This window comes from Struthio camelus, chromosome 20 (assembly GCF_040807025.1).
Source record: "Struthio camelus isolate bStrCam1 chromosome 20, bStrCam1.hap1, whole genome shotgun sequence".
In the NCBI taxonomy this organism is placed as follows: Eukaryota; Metazoa; Chordata; class Aves; order Struthioniformes; family Struthionidae; genus Struthio; species Struthio camelus.
In genome coordinates this window covers 13,079,165-13,097,260 of record NC_090961.1, presented here as the reverse complement: position 1 = coordinate 13,097,260, position 18,096 = coordinate 13,079,165, and the positions used below count along the sequence as shown (strand labels likewise).

At 41.2% G+C, this 18,096-nt stretch overlaps 1 protein-coding gene across 20 annotated transcripts in view; it reads right to left on the bottom strand.

Annotated features, from left to right (window-relative positions):
* EXD3 (exonuclease 3'-5' domain containing 3) overlaps window positions 1-18,096 on the bottom strand; it is a 340,424-nt gene that overhangs the window by 222,384 nt on the left and 99,944 nt on the right. For 15 of the 20 annotated variants that reach the window (XR_011135616.1, XM_068914390.1, XM_068914384.1 and 12 more), the window contains 5 exons: window positions 17,681-17,742; window positions 13,068-13,238; window positions 11,595-11,762; window positions 1,590-1,643; window positions 731-870 (listed from right to left, as the gene is read on the bottom strand). Coding sequence is in view for 19 of the 20 variants with exons in the window: in XM_068914390.1 (XP_068770491.1) it covers window positions 731-870; window positions 1,590-1,643; window positions 11,595-11,762; window positions 13,068-13,238; window positions 17,681-17,742 (595 nt within the window). In the remaining variant the exon portion in view is untranslated. Of the gene's footprint in view, window positions 1-730; window positions 871-1,589; window positions 1,644-11,594; window positions 11,763-12,718; window positions 12,878-13,067; window positions 13,239-17,680; window positions 17,743-18,096 lie in introns of those variants that run through there. The other 5 variants (XM_068914379.1, XM_068914380.1, XM_068914382.1 and 2 more) reach the window with 3 other exon arrangements.

Here is an 18,096-nt window from a genome sequence, read left to right as displayed (position 1 = left end):
AGAACAGTCCTCTATCTTTCTTGAGTATTCTTGAGCAAAAAGCCCACAATACAATCATACAAATTTTCCAGCCTATGACAAGCAAGTGTAGAGTCTTGCTTTAAAGAAAGAGAAAGCCAGCACGGACTTTCCTGTGCTGTTCTTTCAGAACAAAGACTGCAACCAGTGCATCTACATTGTGAGTTTGACTGTTCTCTTGGCTTCGTGACGGACAGAAGCTATTCTAGCGAGAGGCAATTTAAAAATTAAAATGCACACGACCATTTCACGAGAACACGAGAAGGTTAACCACTTGCATCTCTTGTTTTTCTGCCACTTCATCACAGTATTATCTTCCTGCCAAACCTGTACAACCGATACCGAAACTTAACCCTGTGTGCAGCAAAGCACAGGAGTCAGATTATTAAAACCTCCTGCAGAGAGCTTTGATATTGTTATATTGTTAGGATCTACTGCAGAGCTCTCATTTTGCACTCCTCTCTCCTGTCATCAGTTCCTGTCAGGAACTGAACATCTGTCAATAGGAATGATACCTTAGCGTCTTAACAGGAGGAAGCTTTTGAAAAAGAGTTTGGCACAGACACCAGAATTTCCCCTTTCTCAGCTGAACAATATATATATTGCACTTCATTATGCTGAGAAAACGAACTTAGATAGACAATAAAAGAACACACTGTCTTCTGACAGCTGGCTGGCCCCAGCTGTTCAGAACTTAAACAAACATTTCTACCTTGAGATGTCTTTGATATTAAAACTGGGTTCACACCACGTGTCCAGGATCTGCAAGAGCTTGCACTGGAGCTCAGGATATTCTCCCACGTAAGCTTCCACCAAGTTAGTTTTATCTTGAAGCAGTAGCGGTGTACACATCTAGAAAAAGAAATAACATCTAGCATGGGTAACATTAAAGACACCATGCTCTGCCTTTGAACATGGCCATCTCATGTTCAATCTGTGTGCTTCAAGCATGTAGGAGGCATGGAGGAGGTCCATGACATCCAGCTCATGTGCAGGAACAGGGACCAAAAGCTGATGCAGGGCTGTCCTATCTCCTACTGGTCAAACATGGAGAGCAAGTCAAAACACCCTTGCTTCACCGAACAGTATGGCCTAGGAGAGTGACGTGGCATTTTCAACACAAATATTAGCCCAAGTAGCAAAAGTTTCAACCTCAGCATTTATTTAATCAAAGTTTAATCAAGATTATATTTTACCACCTCTCAATAAACAGAATAATCGAAGCTGTCATTTCTCTTTATTCGTTGTTTTGAATGGAGACCACAAGCAAGACCTAATGAGCAGTTTTACATTAAATGTTATCACAGTGATAACTATTTGTCAAGAACAGACCTGGGATTTTTCATCACAGTGGCTGCATCCAGAAAACTAGCCTAGTAAGCTGCAATGGGGGTCTAACAAAATACATTGTGTCACTTCTCTAGATGTAATGTTACATCAGCAATGCTGTAGTGACTTCTTATGAACAAAGCCTCATGTGAAATCATCACAGCTTATAGGGACATGATAGATCTTCTGCTTAACACAAGATGGATCTGATAACAGAGAAGCCTGCAGAGGAAATGACTCACCTTCTCCACATCTTGATCTGGTTGCAATTTTAGCTTAATACTAAGTATCGCTGCCTAGAAAACACAAAAAAAGTTGTGCATTTAGGAAAAAAACACCACAGTGGATAAATGGGCATTATTTCAAAGTTATTATACAAATTTTTATCGCGATAATTATTTCTGTTATATGCTAAAGCACAAATCCTAAATATTTGGCCACACACAACCCACTTAGAAATCTACAAAACCACTCCTGGCAGTACTACGTATTCCAAGGAGCAGCAGATCGTGGGGCAAAAATTAAAGATCAGGTTGTCTGGCAGAGAGAGAGAAAGTAAAATGCTTGGACAAAACTGCTAATAAAGAATTTTCTCTAACGTTGCAATTGCAAAATACCTGACCCACCATACCTTTCTGAATGAACTTGAACGCCCACCTTGCTGTGTCTTTTTGAATTTTGTAAAATAGTTTCATTTTGTGGGGAAAAAATACTCTAAAAATTTAGAGAATCTAAAATCAAGAAACCTTAGTTTTTATAATTTCTGCTCAATTTCTGAAAGTGCTAAGGTCCATCACAATCAGAAAGACAGTAAGAAATGTATTTTGCCAACAGATCTCTACAATATCTACGAGTCTTTGATAAGCCAAGACTTGCTACATTCACAAGTTAATGCAGAATCAGTATCTTTTGCAAATGAGCAACTCAACTATGGTGAATAGTGGTGAACTCAGGCAGCGAGGAGAACTGGCTCAGCCATTGTCTATCCTGTTCCAGCTTGGCGATTACGAAAAGGTATTAAGATTAAGCTGTGTATTGCTTGGGAGGCACACAAACAAACTAATTGGGATTTTAAGAGGTTAGCAATATCTTTAATTTCTGTCATGTGTAAGAGCATTTGGATCTCAAATATAAAAGAAAAAGAAGCCTATAATGGCTTTCTTTAATATAACATATTGTTCTGGTAGATGGAGTAATATAAGCAAGGAACATCTTAGTGCATTTATGCATTAGTACTGATATAATTGTAAACTAGGGAATAAGGATGCTCTACACTGTGTCCTTCTAATGACTTAGGAAAGTTAGACTATATTTTCCGAGATGGTTGTAAACTTAGTGTTTGATAGCCGCAGCATGCCTGTAACACTGAACAACAGAATAAGGCATAGAGCATATAACCAATATAGTTCAGAAATGCCTGTTTATTCAAGATGTCTGCGCTTAGAAGAAAAGCTGCTCTTTTCAGCAGGTTTCTCTGATAACTGCTATTTATTTTGCTTTGAGAAAAAGTGATCACAAGTACAATGCATATATGCTTCTTAAAATAGTTACATTTTAGAATTGTGTTACTTATTGGAATACATGAACAAACATAATACAGCAAAAAGTACCCCAAAACAAAGCAACTGTAAACCTTGATGTTGTGCATCACCATGTGTGAAATCCTTAGAGAAAAATTTAACAAGAAACATAACCTAACTTGGGGTAACAGCATACCTCGATACAAATTTTTTCTGATCCCCCTCCTAGCTGACACACGACACTTCAGTTTATACTGTCACTGGAAGCCCATATTCCACAGACCCCCACAATGAAGGGAACCAGACCCAGCCAGAGCACCACACGCAACATTTAACAACTCATCCTATCAGCACCCACAACAGAAGCACCAGAATCCATGGATTTTATTACCTTCTAGGAAATTCATGGGCATATGTCATCCACTGCCCCAAGGACTGAGTGTGCAAAAGCAAATTGCCAACACACGCCTTATAAGTTCATTGCGACCAGAGGGGACACAAATACCCAGTTATCAGTGGGAAAACATTTCTTACAAAACAAACACTCCATCACTGACCGTTTAGTCTTCATCCCAAAGAGAAATCAACAGAACATCTTTTAAGAGGCAAACCTAGGAACTAACGTTAATAAATTGACTGTACGCTTCAAATCCAATACTGAACAGAAAGGCATTTTATAATCTCTCAGCTCAACTAACTCTGCAACAAATTCTCACTCCAGACCTGATAACTATTCCATCTGTTTATATGCTAATAAGCTACTCTGCTTCACAAGCAGCAACTACCTTTGCTTTAAAATTATCTGATTAACATAATAAAGTTCAAGTTGAGTAATTATTCTCAAGGTGTACACAAGTTGAAGGTTGCTGCTCCTATTTTTGACCTGAAGAAAGACTTTGTGACTCCAAAAGCTTGAAAGCTTGAAAGCTTTGGGTTTTTTCCCTCCCAGCTATCTCAGTTTGATGAATAAAAAAGGACTAGCATCTCTAAAAATTTTGTTTCACCATTTGACCTCATTAGTACCTTGTATTAAACAAGTAATTTGTTAGTTTTAACATGCAAGCATACAATGCTTTCTCTAATAACTTTATAATGTTTATGTAAATGTTCAGATGGACTTAATTGCAGAACTGTTATCTAAATGGCCTAGTTTTATCTCCATCTTTATTAACAGTACAAGTCATTTAATCAGATGAACATGGGCTGTGTTAGGCTGTGTTCACCTCTTTAACTAGAGGTAACTTCTACTCTGCACTAAAGGGTGTAGAGCAATGAATATTCATTTAGTCAAGCTGTGGGAGACATCACCTCCCAGATCCAGTCCTCACCCGCTGAACACCACCGCCACTGCAACAAGTTAAGAGGAACGGTGCTCTGCCATGAACACAGTCTTCCACTTCAAGCAATTCAGAGGAACAGGTTGCTCATACCAACTTAACATCATCCAACAGAAGGTGATGGAGCAGTCGAACAAATTTCTATGCTGGCAGATGGTGGCAGTAACTTCCTGCAGAGGGGAACGCCATAAGTAGCGGAGCAGCAGCCTCTTGCATACAGCTAACTGTGGAAGGAGCTGCCCGACCTGGGCCTGAGACACAAACAAACAGGCTGAAGTGCAGGATGTAGTTACAAGGGCTGGCTGGCTGAATAGTGAGGACAACGTAGATAAAATCAATGTGTTTATAAAGGGAATAAAAAAGAAGAGATATGAGTAACTGTAATAAAGATGAAAGTGTTTGGCAGCTGTTTCTGTGGTCTCAACTTAAAGCTATTTTAAGACATTTGTTTGGTTATTATCATGTTTTGAATTGTTTCACTCCACAAACAAGTTTTGTGTAAAATGCCCCTATTTTTAACAGTCTGTTTATAGAGGATAAGATCTCCAGAAAAGCAACACCTCATTCACAGACTCATTTTGTAGTTAGAAAACAAACACTTTAATTAGGCAGGCAGGCAGCCTGCTTTAACTGTAATGATAAGAACCCCCCTCCCCACCCAAGAAACAAGCATTTCCCCATATACAGGGCTGCATTCCCCAAGCTGCACCAGAAGACTAGCCAGGGTAAGTGAATGCAATCATGTTAATCTAATTACAGATTCTCAGACTAACACTGGACCAGCCAGGCAGTAAGAATCCTAAGTAGCAGATGCCTCCCCGACTGATAAATAAGAGCAAAAAACCCTACCTACTACTCAGGACTCTGATGAACATATTGTCATCTTATCAGAAGAGTCTGTCCACCCTCCCTCAAACTATGGAAGAAAATGCATTACAGTCCTGATTGATTGGTAGTACAGTCTTTTCTGCAAAAAGATAGTCCATCCATAGAGACTTCCTAGAATGTAATCTAATAACAGCAAAGAAATAATACACAAAAGCACTTAACCTGTCCTGAAACCCTTCTGTCCCAGCCCCAGATCCAGAGCTGATCAGAAGAGAAGCATGGGAAAGGTTGGTCCCTCTCTCGCCTTCATTCCTCTAGTCTGCAAGAGGAAGGTACACTATGAGACCATAGCTCAGTACAGGAAAAAAAATGTGATGACCCATTGCCTGATTCACAACCCAAAGTTAGCAAGTCTTTTCATTGTCTTCAGGGAGCTTTGGGTTTGTCGCTGTTATGCTTGTGGTGAGAATGAAAATTGTGTTTGGACAACATCTTGTTGTTTTGTGCCCTGAGGATAAACACTTAAAGAGGAATGGATGCAGAGTCCCATACTCAAGGCACAGTTAGTGCAACAGCATGACTAGTTGCTATCACAAAAGCACCATCCAAAAGGCAAATGCATCTTTCTGATATCTGCTTAATCCAGCTGAAGCTTGAGAAGTGCATACTCTTACAAATGGCCAGGATCTACAAAGCTCAAGATTCTGAAGTTGGGCAATACTATGTTAAGCTATATCTAAAACGTGTGGCAGCGCATTGACCATAACATGGGGGAAGCTACCCAAACTTGAAGCATTCTAAGCTGCAAGGGACAGAGCAGTTGCTATGAAGGGAGACCAGTCTTCTAGTCATGTTGATTGTAAAAACAAGAGTATGAGAAAGTGGTGGCTGTTTTGAAGTAAACACATGAGCCCAGAGCACCCTGCACCAATACCTGATCCTCTGCACTTGTTTTGAATGCATTTGGCTCCGTGTCATCTAAAAATGACTACTCTTTCCATATACAGTATAAAGTGCAGGAAGCCACACAAGATATTATCTGTAAGGGCATGTGCACTTGGGTGGTGTCTACACTGACAATTTAGGCAATTTTCCCACGGTGGGGTTAGCATCAGAGGAACAACCTTTTGCTAGTAGCAATGGTTGGAGCGATGATGCAGGACAGACACAAATGGTTTCTGATGACTTTTGCATTATTTAGCTCTACTGTAAGCAAGTTGAGACAACACAGCGGTAAATATGCTTGTGCCTCATTTAGTGTAGTATTTCTGAACCAACAGTGAGGGAATTTCTGGAAACCTACATAACAGACCAAACAAGGGAATATGACCTTGCGGGGGGGATCCAATATCAGTTCTCAGAAAATCATGACGATCAAAGTATAGACGCATAATAATGGTAGAAGTAACTGACTGAAAGGCACACCACTTATTAATCACAGGGAACATCTGTTTTCTGTTTTGGACTCACTCCTTTCAAACTTGTGCCTAATCAACTTTTACTCAAACTCTTAGAGTGCATCAACGCTTAGTGTATGACATCAGGTAATATGTTTAAGCAGGAAGTAATTAAACAGCACACAATACACACTGTCTTCAGGAAGATCTTCAGAAAAGAGCAGAACATAAGATTTCCCCGGTTCACTTGTTTCAAGAAATTTCATAAGGGGTGAGATAATCAAAAATAACTAATGGAAGGTATGAGTATATGTAGAGAAGGATTTGAAGTAGGGGGAAAGAAGTGAAAGTCCAGGTTGGAACACATGTGCATGTAGGTGAAAGGAAGAGGGAACTGGAACAAAAACTTGAGTGATCTGCCTTCCTCTGGTCATTCTAAGCAGTTTTAAACCTGGTTTAATTGGTCAGTGCATCCCTGCAACTTTAGTGAACCTCTAGAGCGCTGCCCAAATTTCTAGTGGACGTCGGCCACCCACTTTCACCAGGTTCAGATTCTCTATGCGGCTAGACCTGCTGCACATGTGCACCCCTTCTCCAGGGGCCCACTGTTTGTTTGACGAAAGCCCAGAAAAGCTGGCAGCAGAAGCAGCATACTGCTCTCTGAGTTACTTCTTCCCAGCAACACTCAAGCCCCTTTCCATACAACTTCACCAGACAAATGCCCATAGCAGAAAGTGGCTCCAGAAAGGATGGTGGTTGCGAGCAGGCTATGGAGTATTCCCTGGTCTGTAGTTTGGCTACCATTTGCTCTAAAGTACCATGAATCTTCTAGACAATGTGCTGAGAAAGCTATCCTTCAGCAATAGATTAAGTTAACAAAAAAAAAGGAGGGGGGGAGGGTTGAGACTGACATCATCTTTACCTGAGAAACATCCACGTAACTTTTCCCTGATTTCCTTATCAAATATTATTTCTAGTTTAAAAGAAACAGGCAAATTCAAAATGTACACACAATGTTAAAATACAGTATGAATTGAACAACATATTGTAATTAAGGCGAGGAGCAGGGGATAACAGAATAATGACAGAAATATTTTCACAGTCCTGAGAACAGTTCAAAAAAGTTCAGAGTGAAGAAACCCAAAATGTGAATATCCATTAAGAGATCAACTAACCTTAGCACTGATCTATATCAACAGCTGCAAAAATATATCGTTATGTATTCAACCATTAGCATAAAGTAAGACTACATATAATAACATCCCTAAATCAGCTTGCAAAACATCACTACAGTGAAAATTTAAGGGTCATGTTGGTGGTTGAACTATGCATTTCTAGACCTTAGCATATCTGCATTCCTGTAAGTTTAACCTTTGGGTCAATCATCCTTCCTACATAATTATTAAACTACTTCTACAATTTATTTGCTATGCACTGCTGACAAAAACTTTGAATTCTGTGTCTGCGGAGCTTTTTCTCCAGGTACTCCAATGTAAGTGTATTTTATGTCAAATTTTAACACCTTAACCTTTTAATCCACATTATTTTATTTGAAAGAGTACATGCTAACAGAATTTAATATATAGAATCAACTTCCCCTATTTGCATAAAACAAACTGATTAGCAGATGAAACATTAATAGAATAAATATTCCATGTTTGAAAACAGAGAAATCTGGAGAGGGAACAAAAAAAGGATTTTATTAAAAATTAAATACTCCCTTTCCCACTAAAAGGGAGACTATTGCTCTAAGCTTAAGAAACAAACTGATGGAGGGGAGAAAAAACACACTTCTAGTCTCTGATGCAGAGAAGTCTGACTGGGAGCTCTCTCAGGCCCAAAGAATATTTCTGGTTGTCAGAGCCTAAAAAGATTATTTATTGTTTCCTTCCTAAACCCAGCTCCACTGCCACCTGTTCAGAATTTACTATAAAGCTGTTAAACAGGACGAGAACTTTGATGCTGACTGTGAAAACAAGTTTCACTGTATCTGACCCAAGCAGCACTTACTACTGATCCAGAAGCAAAGGAATTTGATTTTTTTTTTTTTAAGCACAGCTATCTTTTTACCTTTATAAGCTGTTTAAAAAAATGTAAATAAAATAACTCAGTGGACAATAGAGGGCATTCATTCCACAGAAAGACAGCCGCCACCCTTAGACATGAAATATCGCAGCACATTAAGTCATGAGACCCCGCTAATCAAAGCTGACAGGGCCCTGAATGTGATTTCTGCTGAGACTTAGCGATATCATGGGGCACTGAAGCATGCACAGCCTGCCAGACTGCCCCTGTTCATGTGACAATGGCTTTTATTCCCGAAAGGGGCCTGCGAGTGACAAGAGTCTCCTTTGTCTTCAGATTCCTGCATTCGGAGTGCAAGAGAGGTTCATTCAAGCAGCCCCAGACACTCTTTGAAAGGCTGAAGTGTAACATAAGATGACCATGAAACACTAGCTTGCCTTCTGCCTACCCCTCATTCTTCTAAAGCACAGCCTGGCCTATTCAGGGCCTCTTCACAGACTCGCATGGCACTGTATTACCCGCGGTCTGCTGAATCCCCGCATTGTTCCGGCCCCACCACGGCCATCTTGCTTCCCACAAAGCCGTTGGCGAAGCAGCGCGTCCACGGGAAGGCCTGCGAAAGGCGACAATGCCGTCAGGGGCTCCGAGCACTGCCCGACGCATGGTGCGTGCCGTGTTTCGGCCGGGCTGAGGCCGAGGCCGGCACAGGGTTGAATTCAGCAAGTGCTGCCGGCTTCGTTCCAGGTGTTGGAGGATTACTGGACCCGTCTTGCTACTGCGCCTAACTGAAGAGAGCAGTTGTGCGCTGAAAAAGAAATAAGCTGCAAGCATTTCAGCTGAAACTATGTAAGCTGGAATTTTAAGACCCTTTTGTGTGGATACTCTTGTAAAATAGGAATTCACGTCTTACACAGGACATGCAACAGGAGCCGGCTCGGAAGCCCTTTTCGCAGCTTTAGAGCACTGTGCAAGGCCCCACATCATATTCCTCCAGCAGCTGCAACAAACCCCCATTTACAAAAGAATAGATACAACCCACAAAAACGCCAGACACCTCCAAAAACACTTCTGTGTCTTTGCCTTTTTCTTTAACTGTTACTTTATCAGCTCATGCTGTGTCATGGGAGCAATAGTGCCATCCACTGGCCAGCTAACCATATCCATCATCTCTTTCAGGTGCCTCCCAGAACATAGCTACTATTTAGGCTAGTAAACCAAAGTAGGAAGGTACCAATACCTGTATCATCTTCCAAAAGACGTGGCACCGTCTTTACATTTTTATTTATTTATCTGCCAGTTATGAATGGTCATCCCCATGAAATTTCCACCCTGGTATGTGGAGGGTCTATTGCTACTTACAGTAGTATATCAACATTCATGAACCACAAGAAGCAGCTTTGCTCAGCTGTAAAACTTCTTGCTGTTCTGATTAAACACTTGGTTCAGCTTTTGACTAGTTCAAGGGATACGGGGAGGGCCAGATGCCCTTTAGAAGTGAATAATAACCATGTCAGTCCCTAGGAATCTCTGGGATCTCATTTTCCAGAGAGACCTTTCTCCAAAACCTTTGTGAGGGAAAGGAACCTTAACCAATGGAGCTAGGCCACAGGCCTCTAAGATTCACACCTGACAATATGAAATGCATTAAAATACTTCAAAGGAAATAAAATTATGCTGCCTTATTGTAAATATAGAAAATGGGACAGAAAACAAATAATGACATTAACAGCTTATAAGGATTTCTGTCATTGCGAGTGAGATTGAAAAGAGCCAAAAATCTCACATTTGAATCTAGTTTACAGGCTACACCCTGTTGCAAATGCTCAACGCCCTAGTTGCAGGTTTAGTTTAGTTCCAGGTTTTTGGGTTTAGTTAGGTATGATCTGTCCCAATGGGAATAAAAGATTTCCTGCTGCGTGACTGTCATTCTTAAAGACAACTCTATTCACCCTTCTGGTAGCAACATAACTAGAAGAAAGTTACGGCTAAGGATTTTTGCCAGTTGAGGTTTCCTGTGCTTCACACTGCGAGTAACAAGCAAACGAGCTTTTCTGTGGAAGGAAAGAACAACAAAAACAATTCCACCAAAAAATTGAGAGCTTTCCAAAACGAGACCTTCTTTCTAGAACTGCACTTCTCAAAGACAAAAACAAATATTTGTGGAGCCGTGAATTCAAAAATCACACTTAAATATAGTCAAATACTAAGCTTCTGTTAGTATTTTCAAGCACTCACACTCAAAGACTTACTGACTTAAAAACAAGTCACAAGTAGCTCTGTGAACTTCTAATCAAATATGAATTATCCTTGGTTCTGCATTCAGAAATCACCGAGAAAGGAATTCAGAGCTCTCTCTTGAGAATTATGTTTTACTGAAGAATAAGATTTTAAAAAATTCTTTTTTTTAATTTTAAATAAGATCAGGTTGTTTTACACAAAGTGAATAATCTCCCTTTAAGACTTGTTTTTTAAAATATTAGTAGTGTGTTTTGCTCATGAGAACACTCTCAAGGATATCAAGACATCACAGTGATGTCAGAGATGCTGGGAATACTCTAAGCCACAGGGTAAAATATCAAATTTGGGTTTTGGTGAACTCCTGCCAGTGTCAGTCAGTCAGATTCAAATGCATGAGTTCTAACACTCACACATTTTGGACATGAGCCTCAAGCATTAAGAGGCTTCAGGCCTCCTTGAACTGAGGTGCCCCTCTGGTTAGGGTAATCGCTTGGGAACAGAGAGATTTTTCCAATCCTTTCTTGCTGTAGGCAGATTGGAGTTACCACAGCAGGTCTGTGACCGCCCACTAAAATCCCTTCACAAGGCCAAGGAACACAAGGAAGTGCACAACCATCCTCTTAAATTCTTCAAATTAAACCCTATTAACCCATTACTTTCAAAGGTCTCAAAAAAGGTGGAGGAAGGATTCACCAGCATTCTGTACTCAGCCATTAGAAAAAATGAGGTTGAAGACAGTCTACTCATGTACGTCAGAAGGCCATGCTAAGCTGTACCGTTCACAGTGTGCAGCTGCTGTGATGAAACGGAATTTACATTGAAATGCATCCAAAAATGGACACAGACATTAACAGAGAACTCTAGAGCGGGGAAGGTAAATTTATTTGAAAGACATGACCCACCTCTTTGTAATCGCCCTTGTGATAAAGATGACTGACATGTCCAAGCAAATAGTTCCGGTCTGCTGTATGGAGCTGGTAAATGCTAATCAGAGGGTCAAGAAGATTAGCTGGGCACTGGGCTAGTATTCTGAATACACGGGCCTGCAGCTTCTTCAGCTTCATGCCAGACTTTAAAAAAAAAAAAAAAAAATATTAAACACAGATTTAGTAAAGATGGCTACAATTCAATGGCAGTTGAAAATGCAGCGTGTTTAAACAGTGGAAGAGGCCAGTTCCTTGGGAAGGGACTCTCCAATGGAGTCTGCATGGAGAAATCAGACTCCCATGGAGTCTGCATGCAGAAATCAGAACAATATGATACACATTTTTTCGCAGCATCTAATTTGAAAACATTAAACGTTTGCGGGATAACTCTGGAAAAGGCATATGGCCTTGTACAAAAGGCAAACATGAAACTGGAAAAATGCCCTCTTTTACTAACACAGCTATTTAAAAATTCTCCCCTCTAGTTCCCAGCTGAAAGTCTTTGAATCCACCAACTCCCCTCAACACTGATCTCACCTATCAGGCGTAACAACTCAATTTTCATTCCCAGGCTTGTTCATGGATGCAAGGTCAGGAAAAGCACAAGCGTCATAGTGAGATACACAAATGCAAGTATTCATCACTGTGTTCCTACATGATCGTTCTCTTAGGATGCAGGAATTTCAGCACCAGTAGCACTTAACTGCAACATCACAGATACCACAGTGGCAGTGATCTTTGGGAATCTTAATAGAGGTCAATATCTAAAAAGAGCCATTTGGAAAAGTGGGAAATGAGACAACACAAATACAGAAATACCTAAAGGCTCAGAAGTCAAAGCACAGAAAAAGGGAAAAATCACAGGAGGCCAGAATATAAGAAGGCATAAGGAATGGTAAACATTAGGGCATATAATCGGAAGACCCAATGTTACAAAGCTAATCATTCAGCTGCTGAAAAGTCATACTATTACCATTTTCTGCATTCCGAATGATAAAAGCTCCCCATCATATGGCAAGAGTTAAGCAATCATACAGTAACTGACTTCTATTTGCAGAACTGGAAGAATATGCAGAGTAGATTATTGCAATTGGTTTTACCCTGACAGCAGGGATGTCAGTTCCAGTGGGAAAGTCCAGCCAGGCAAAGACTGAAAGATCCATGCTCAAAGTGGTCTGATCCAGAAAGATGGAAACTCCAGCTTGGGAGGGGAAACAGAATAGTACTGTGGCATCACCAGCTTTTAATGTCATGTCATTTTTCAGGCCAACATCACCAGATGACAGCATCACAGTAAGAACTTCACCACCAAGTCACATTGCACTCGTATGAGACTACAGAAGAGACACTGGACTACGGAATGAAGTGAAATTAGGAACACTTTAGGGACATAAAAATCAATTGCCCTTCCTTTTCTCCAGGCTCTCTCTTGCTCTCTCTTTTTCTAACCTGTTGAACAGCAGGATGCTCTTTTATCCAAAGCTGCAACTCACTGGTGATGTAATACCCAAGGGAATGCCCTTTCCCCTTCCAGTCACTGTTGTTCTCCAACATGTCCAGGAGTCCTGCCAATGGGTCCTCCAGTCCCGCAAAGCCCCGCCTGATCTCTTCCTTGAGCTGCTGAGATACAAAAACACATTGTCATGTACAAAAAGATTAGTGAATCCTCCCTTCCCCCAACTGAACACAAAGCTTTATTTTTTTAAATTTAATCCATTCAGAGAGGTAACTGTTGCTATTCAGCCACCATCCGCGCCTCCAGTGACTTTTCATGTCATTACAGATTCCTTCATGGCTCACTGCACCTCAAACCCAATGGGAAAAGCAGCAATTGTCCACACTAATTATCCCATAAAGACAGAGAAGTTGTTCTGTGGGGCAGACAAAGGGGCTTGGGATTTGGGGGAGGGGGGAGAAAAGTAGTGAGCTGGAGAAAGGGGTGTTATTAGAAAATGGCAGTAAAGGTAGATAACAGAGCTCAAAACCTACCTACCTTCTAACAGATCTACAAGTAATAAAGTAAATAAAATTGCCTCCCCATTCTTGTACCACCAATCTTCTTATTTGACCTTAAACCCACTTCAGCCACAAGGGCATAAATGCTCTTCACCCTAATGGAATAGCTGGGAGTATTGAAATAGCTTAGATTTTGCATACTAGTATAAAAAGATTGAAGCATCAGAGCTCAAAACCCACCAGATTGCCATATTGTAAATCTATTCTTCTTTTCTCCAAACCCATCCGGGCAAGGTATCTGCTGTGGACTACCTGCTGCCACTGTGTCAGACACTGCACACCTCAGCAAAAGCGTAAGGCAGTGCTAAGAGTTTGGGAACATGGGAAAACTCCACGCCATAAATCTTAGGAATCCCAGGGTGACGTGTTTAGAAACGTGAAGGAATTGGACACTCACTTTGTGAATGTTAATAGGCTACTTACTACCCATCTGGTAGAAGTGATAAATTAGCAGTACTGAGCAATATCTTTATAACGTTTACATTAGAAGTAGTTTCCAAGGAGCTCAGAGGGTTGGCAGGGTGAACAAGTGGCATTCTTCAGTACCCACACAGGACCTTTCACCACATGGTACATGCACTGGCGTGGAGCAAGGCAAAAGCAGAGATAGAAAACAAGAAATCACTAAGAGCAGCTGTTCTCTTTCTTTTCTGGCTAAAAAGCAAAATCCAAAAGATGCTCGTTCTTGCTTGCAGCCAGCGCTTGTAATTTACTGTATATGATGGTTCCAGTTGCAACTTCCAATGGAAGCACCATACAGTTTGAAGAACGACATGGAAGACAAAGGAAAATCTAGAGAAAGTTTGCCAATGATCTTTTTTTTTTTTTTTTTTAATTCATCTAAAATACTTACTGGAAAATGCTTATTCTTCATAGTCTCTTTCATGTTGGGAAAAACCCACAAAATCTATCGTCTATGAGAGAAACTGTTTCTTCCTCGCTCGTTTATCAAATGCAGCATGAAAAAGATGATGACTAACAAAGATGTGACTTTAGATAACAGTTTTCTCCCTCTTAAGTATTTTTCCATGTGGCAAGAAATTGTGATGTTAAACATAGGGCTCCAACTTCACTGCAAGATTCAGCAGAAGGAATAGGCAAGCTCTTATCCAACCACAAATATCCAACACAACAGTCAAAGGAAAACAAAGCAACTGGCCAAGTAAATTGCACTGTGTATAAACGGCCTCCCTTCTTCTTTCTTTTCTTCCCCAAAGCCCCACTTCAGCACTTTTAGACTGAACGAGAGCTTTCACCGCACAGCTCGGCTCCTCCTTCAGCTGGAAACAGAATTTGGGCTTTGGCAGGATGGTCTACAGCAGACAATGAGTCTTGAGAGAACGCAAGCCTGCTTTCACACACGCAGTATCGCCAAACACTCACAGCACTGGCAAGGGCAGTAACAACATATCGTGAATGAGTTTTGATTTCAGATCATTTAGATTTTTAAGCAGGGGAAAACCTTCTTTAAAACTTCTTAGCAATCCAAAGGCTTCAGCTAACGGTATGCACTGTTCAGAAAAAAATATGTGCTTAAGACATCTAAATCAGAGAGAAGAGAGTGTTGTGTTGCCTGGCTCATCCCTCTGTCAGTGAAGGATTCCTCTCCAACATATAATTGGCATTTCCATTTCAACTGATTCCCATGGCAGGGCTTACATGCTCCTTGGGGGTTTTCCAAAGCCTAACAGATCATGGGAGTAGGAATATTTTGCTGATGCTCAAACTTCACACTACCTCATGCCATTTTGGCCCTTTATTTCTAGTTGCAAAGTTCAGACATTTGCTATTCCAAAACTGTCTTTTCTATATAGAAAATGGTCAATTCTTGAAATCATGTTCCAGAATCAGGGCCCTGCCACACAGAGGAACCCTCCTCCTGCTCACGTTCACTGACTTGAGACAAAAGGGCGCCAAATAATGGAGACGATCAATTCACACCAGTTAATACACCATATTCACTCACGTCCACGCAGAGTAAAGGGAAAGAAGGTCGCTGCCATTTAAACGTCATGGAGCAAGCTGAGTCGTGTTTAAGTCAACTTCCTTCAGTTCCTGTCACTGGAAGGTTAGATACCGATTTACTTAGGACAACAGCAGCACTGCACACCTTGAAATACCTTCAGAGGACTAGGGCGGCAGGTTCCCCTGTTTCAGTCCTCAAAAATGGTTGCAATTGCTATGAGTGCATTGCACGTCTGAAGGATGGCAACGCCCTGAACACCGAGTAGTTCATCTCACGTGTCAGCAACCATGGGGAATATCCACACTGTGCTCCCCGCCTTAGAGTCAGCCGCTGCTGCACCATCATCCAGTGTCGCTACATCCCTCCTCATCTCACTGAAAAGACTTTCCTAGTGGTCCAGAAATGCACCTTCCAGTTTCAAAAGCATGGTTTTGCCTGCATTTGCAGCCATGCAGTGTAGTCTAAAGGGGGGCCCAAGGAGGCCAAGCTTGCCTCTCTGTGAAGCCGCAGTGTGCACGGTCAGCGTGCCCTTCTTAAAATGATCAGGAGCTCTTTGGCATACCACCTGAAATCATGCATTTTACAGGGATGACAGTCCAGCGTGCCCTTCTTAAAACGATCAGGAGCTCTTTGGCATACCACCTGAAATCATGCATTTTACAGGGATGACAGTCCAGCGTGCCCTTCTTAAAATGATCAGGAGCTCTTTGGCATACCACCTGAAATCATGCATTTTACAGGGATGACAGTCCAGCGTGCCCTTCTTAAAATGATCAGGAGCTCTTTGGCATACCACCTGAAATCATGCATTTTACAGGGATGACAGTCCCAGAAGCAAACAATAATAATAAGCTAAGCTGCAAGCATGACTCATGGTGATCCTCAAGCTTTTCCACCCTCAGCAAAAGAACTGCGGTGCCCTCTGCCCAAGGATGTGCCGATGGGAGGCTCTGTCTTTTTCATAGTATTTTCCTTCACAATCCACACACATTCCAGTTTACACAGCATAGAAATTCTGATGATTATTCTTCCCTACTGTTGTTTTGTGGAATTAACTGCCCTCAAGGCCTAACAAATAATGTTTTTTTGTTCAACTCTAACAAAACTTGAGAGAAAGCCCAAGGCTTCACAGTTGCTGAGCTCAAGTCTATGTTAGTAACAGACCATTTGGAAAGACAATTCTCATGTTGTGTTTCCAGTTGCCTTATTATTTGAGCTGGGAACCACAGACTACCAGTAATGGAAAGTCTAAATGTGCCAGACAAGGACACTGACTAAACATTTCAGATACCTAGGATGGAGCACGTACACAACTGGACTCAGCCTCACTTGCCATTTCACATGGCACGCTGGATAAAGCCCACATGGCTGTACTGGTGGCTCCAGGTTCTTGGGTCTTTCAAAAAAAAAAAAATTTCAGCTATTAATCCGCCTGTACAAATAGAGTTAAACACGAGCAGCTCGACACTGAACCAATGTCTAGTGTTTTTGTTAGTTTTCAAACTCCCAAATTTAGACGAAGTATATTTTGCTCCCTATGACAAGTTCTCCACACAGAGCCCATTAGGGGCCTGTATAAAAATAAAACATTAATTTTAGCGAGGCAATGTGAATTGCTTTCACTGCTCCAAAAGACGAAAACAAACCAAATAGAAAAGCGAGTAAAATGTCATGAACACAAAGGTCTCAATATCAATCCCCTTGGCAAAGACTGCACTTCTATTGACTTCAACTCTCTCTTTTTTAGCTACTAGAAATACCCTTCGCCCCAAAGATATTCCATTTAATAGATAAAAATGTGTTTAAAAGAAAATAAAAGCATCTTCGATTTTTTTTCTTTGCAACTCAGCCCCTGTAAACTTCAGCTCTTTTATATGCGCCCCTTAACTGCTTCATGTCACACAGAGCTACCTTTTCTTTTCACATCTTGCTGCAAAGCTGAAGGTCCTTCCCTTGTGCACTGGCACTGAAAGCACTCATGAAGAATTGCAGGTCTGACCTACGGGCTCTGCGCCTGGACATGCTCTGCATGTAGTTATTAACTGCAGCATGGAGGGGAGGTGCAGCCGCCCAGCCTTACCTTCATCTCTTTCTTTGTCCAGAGAAGCTGAAGGGTTTTCAGCAATAGCAGTGGGTCCTGGCCTGGAGGAGGGGGAAAGAGAGAGAGAGAGAAATAGAGAGAGAGAGAGAGAAATAGAGAGAGAGAGAGAGAAATAGAGAGAGAGAGAGAGAAATAGAGAGAGAGAGAGAGAAATAGAGAGAGAGAGAGAGAAATAGAGAGAGAGAGAGAGAAATAGAGAGAGAGAGAGAGAAATAGAGAGAGAGAGAGAGAAATAGAGAGAGAGAGAGAGAAATAGAGAGAGAGAGAGAGAAATAGAGAGAGAGAGAGAGAAATAGAGAGAGAGAGAGAGAAATAGAGAGAGAGAGAGAGAAATAGAGAGAGAGAGAGAGAAATAGAGAGAGAGAGAGAGAAATAGAGAGAGAGAGAGAGAAATA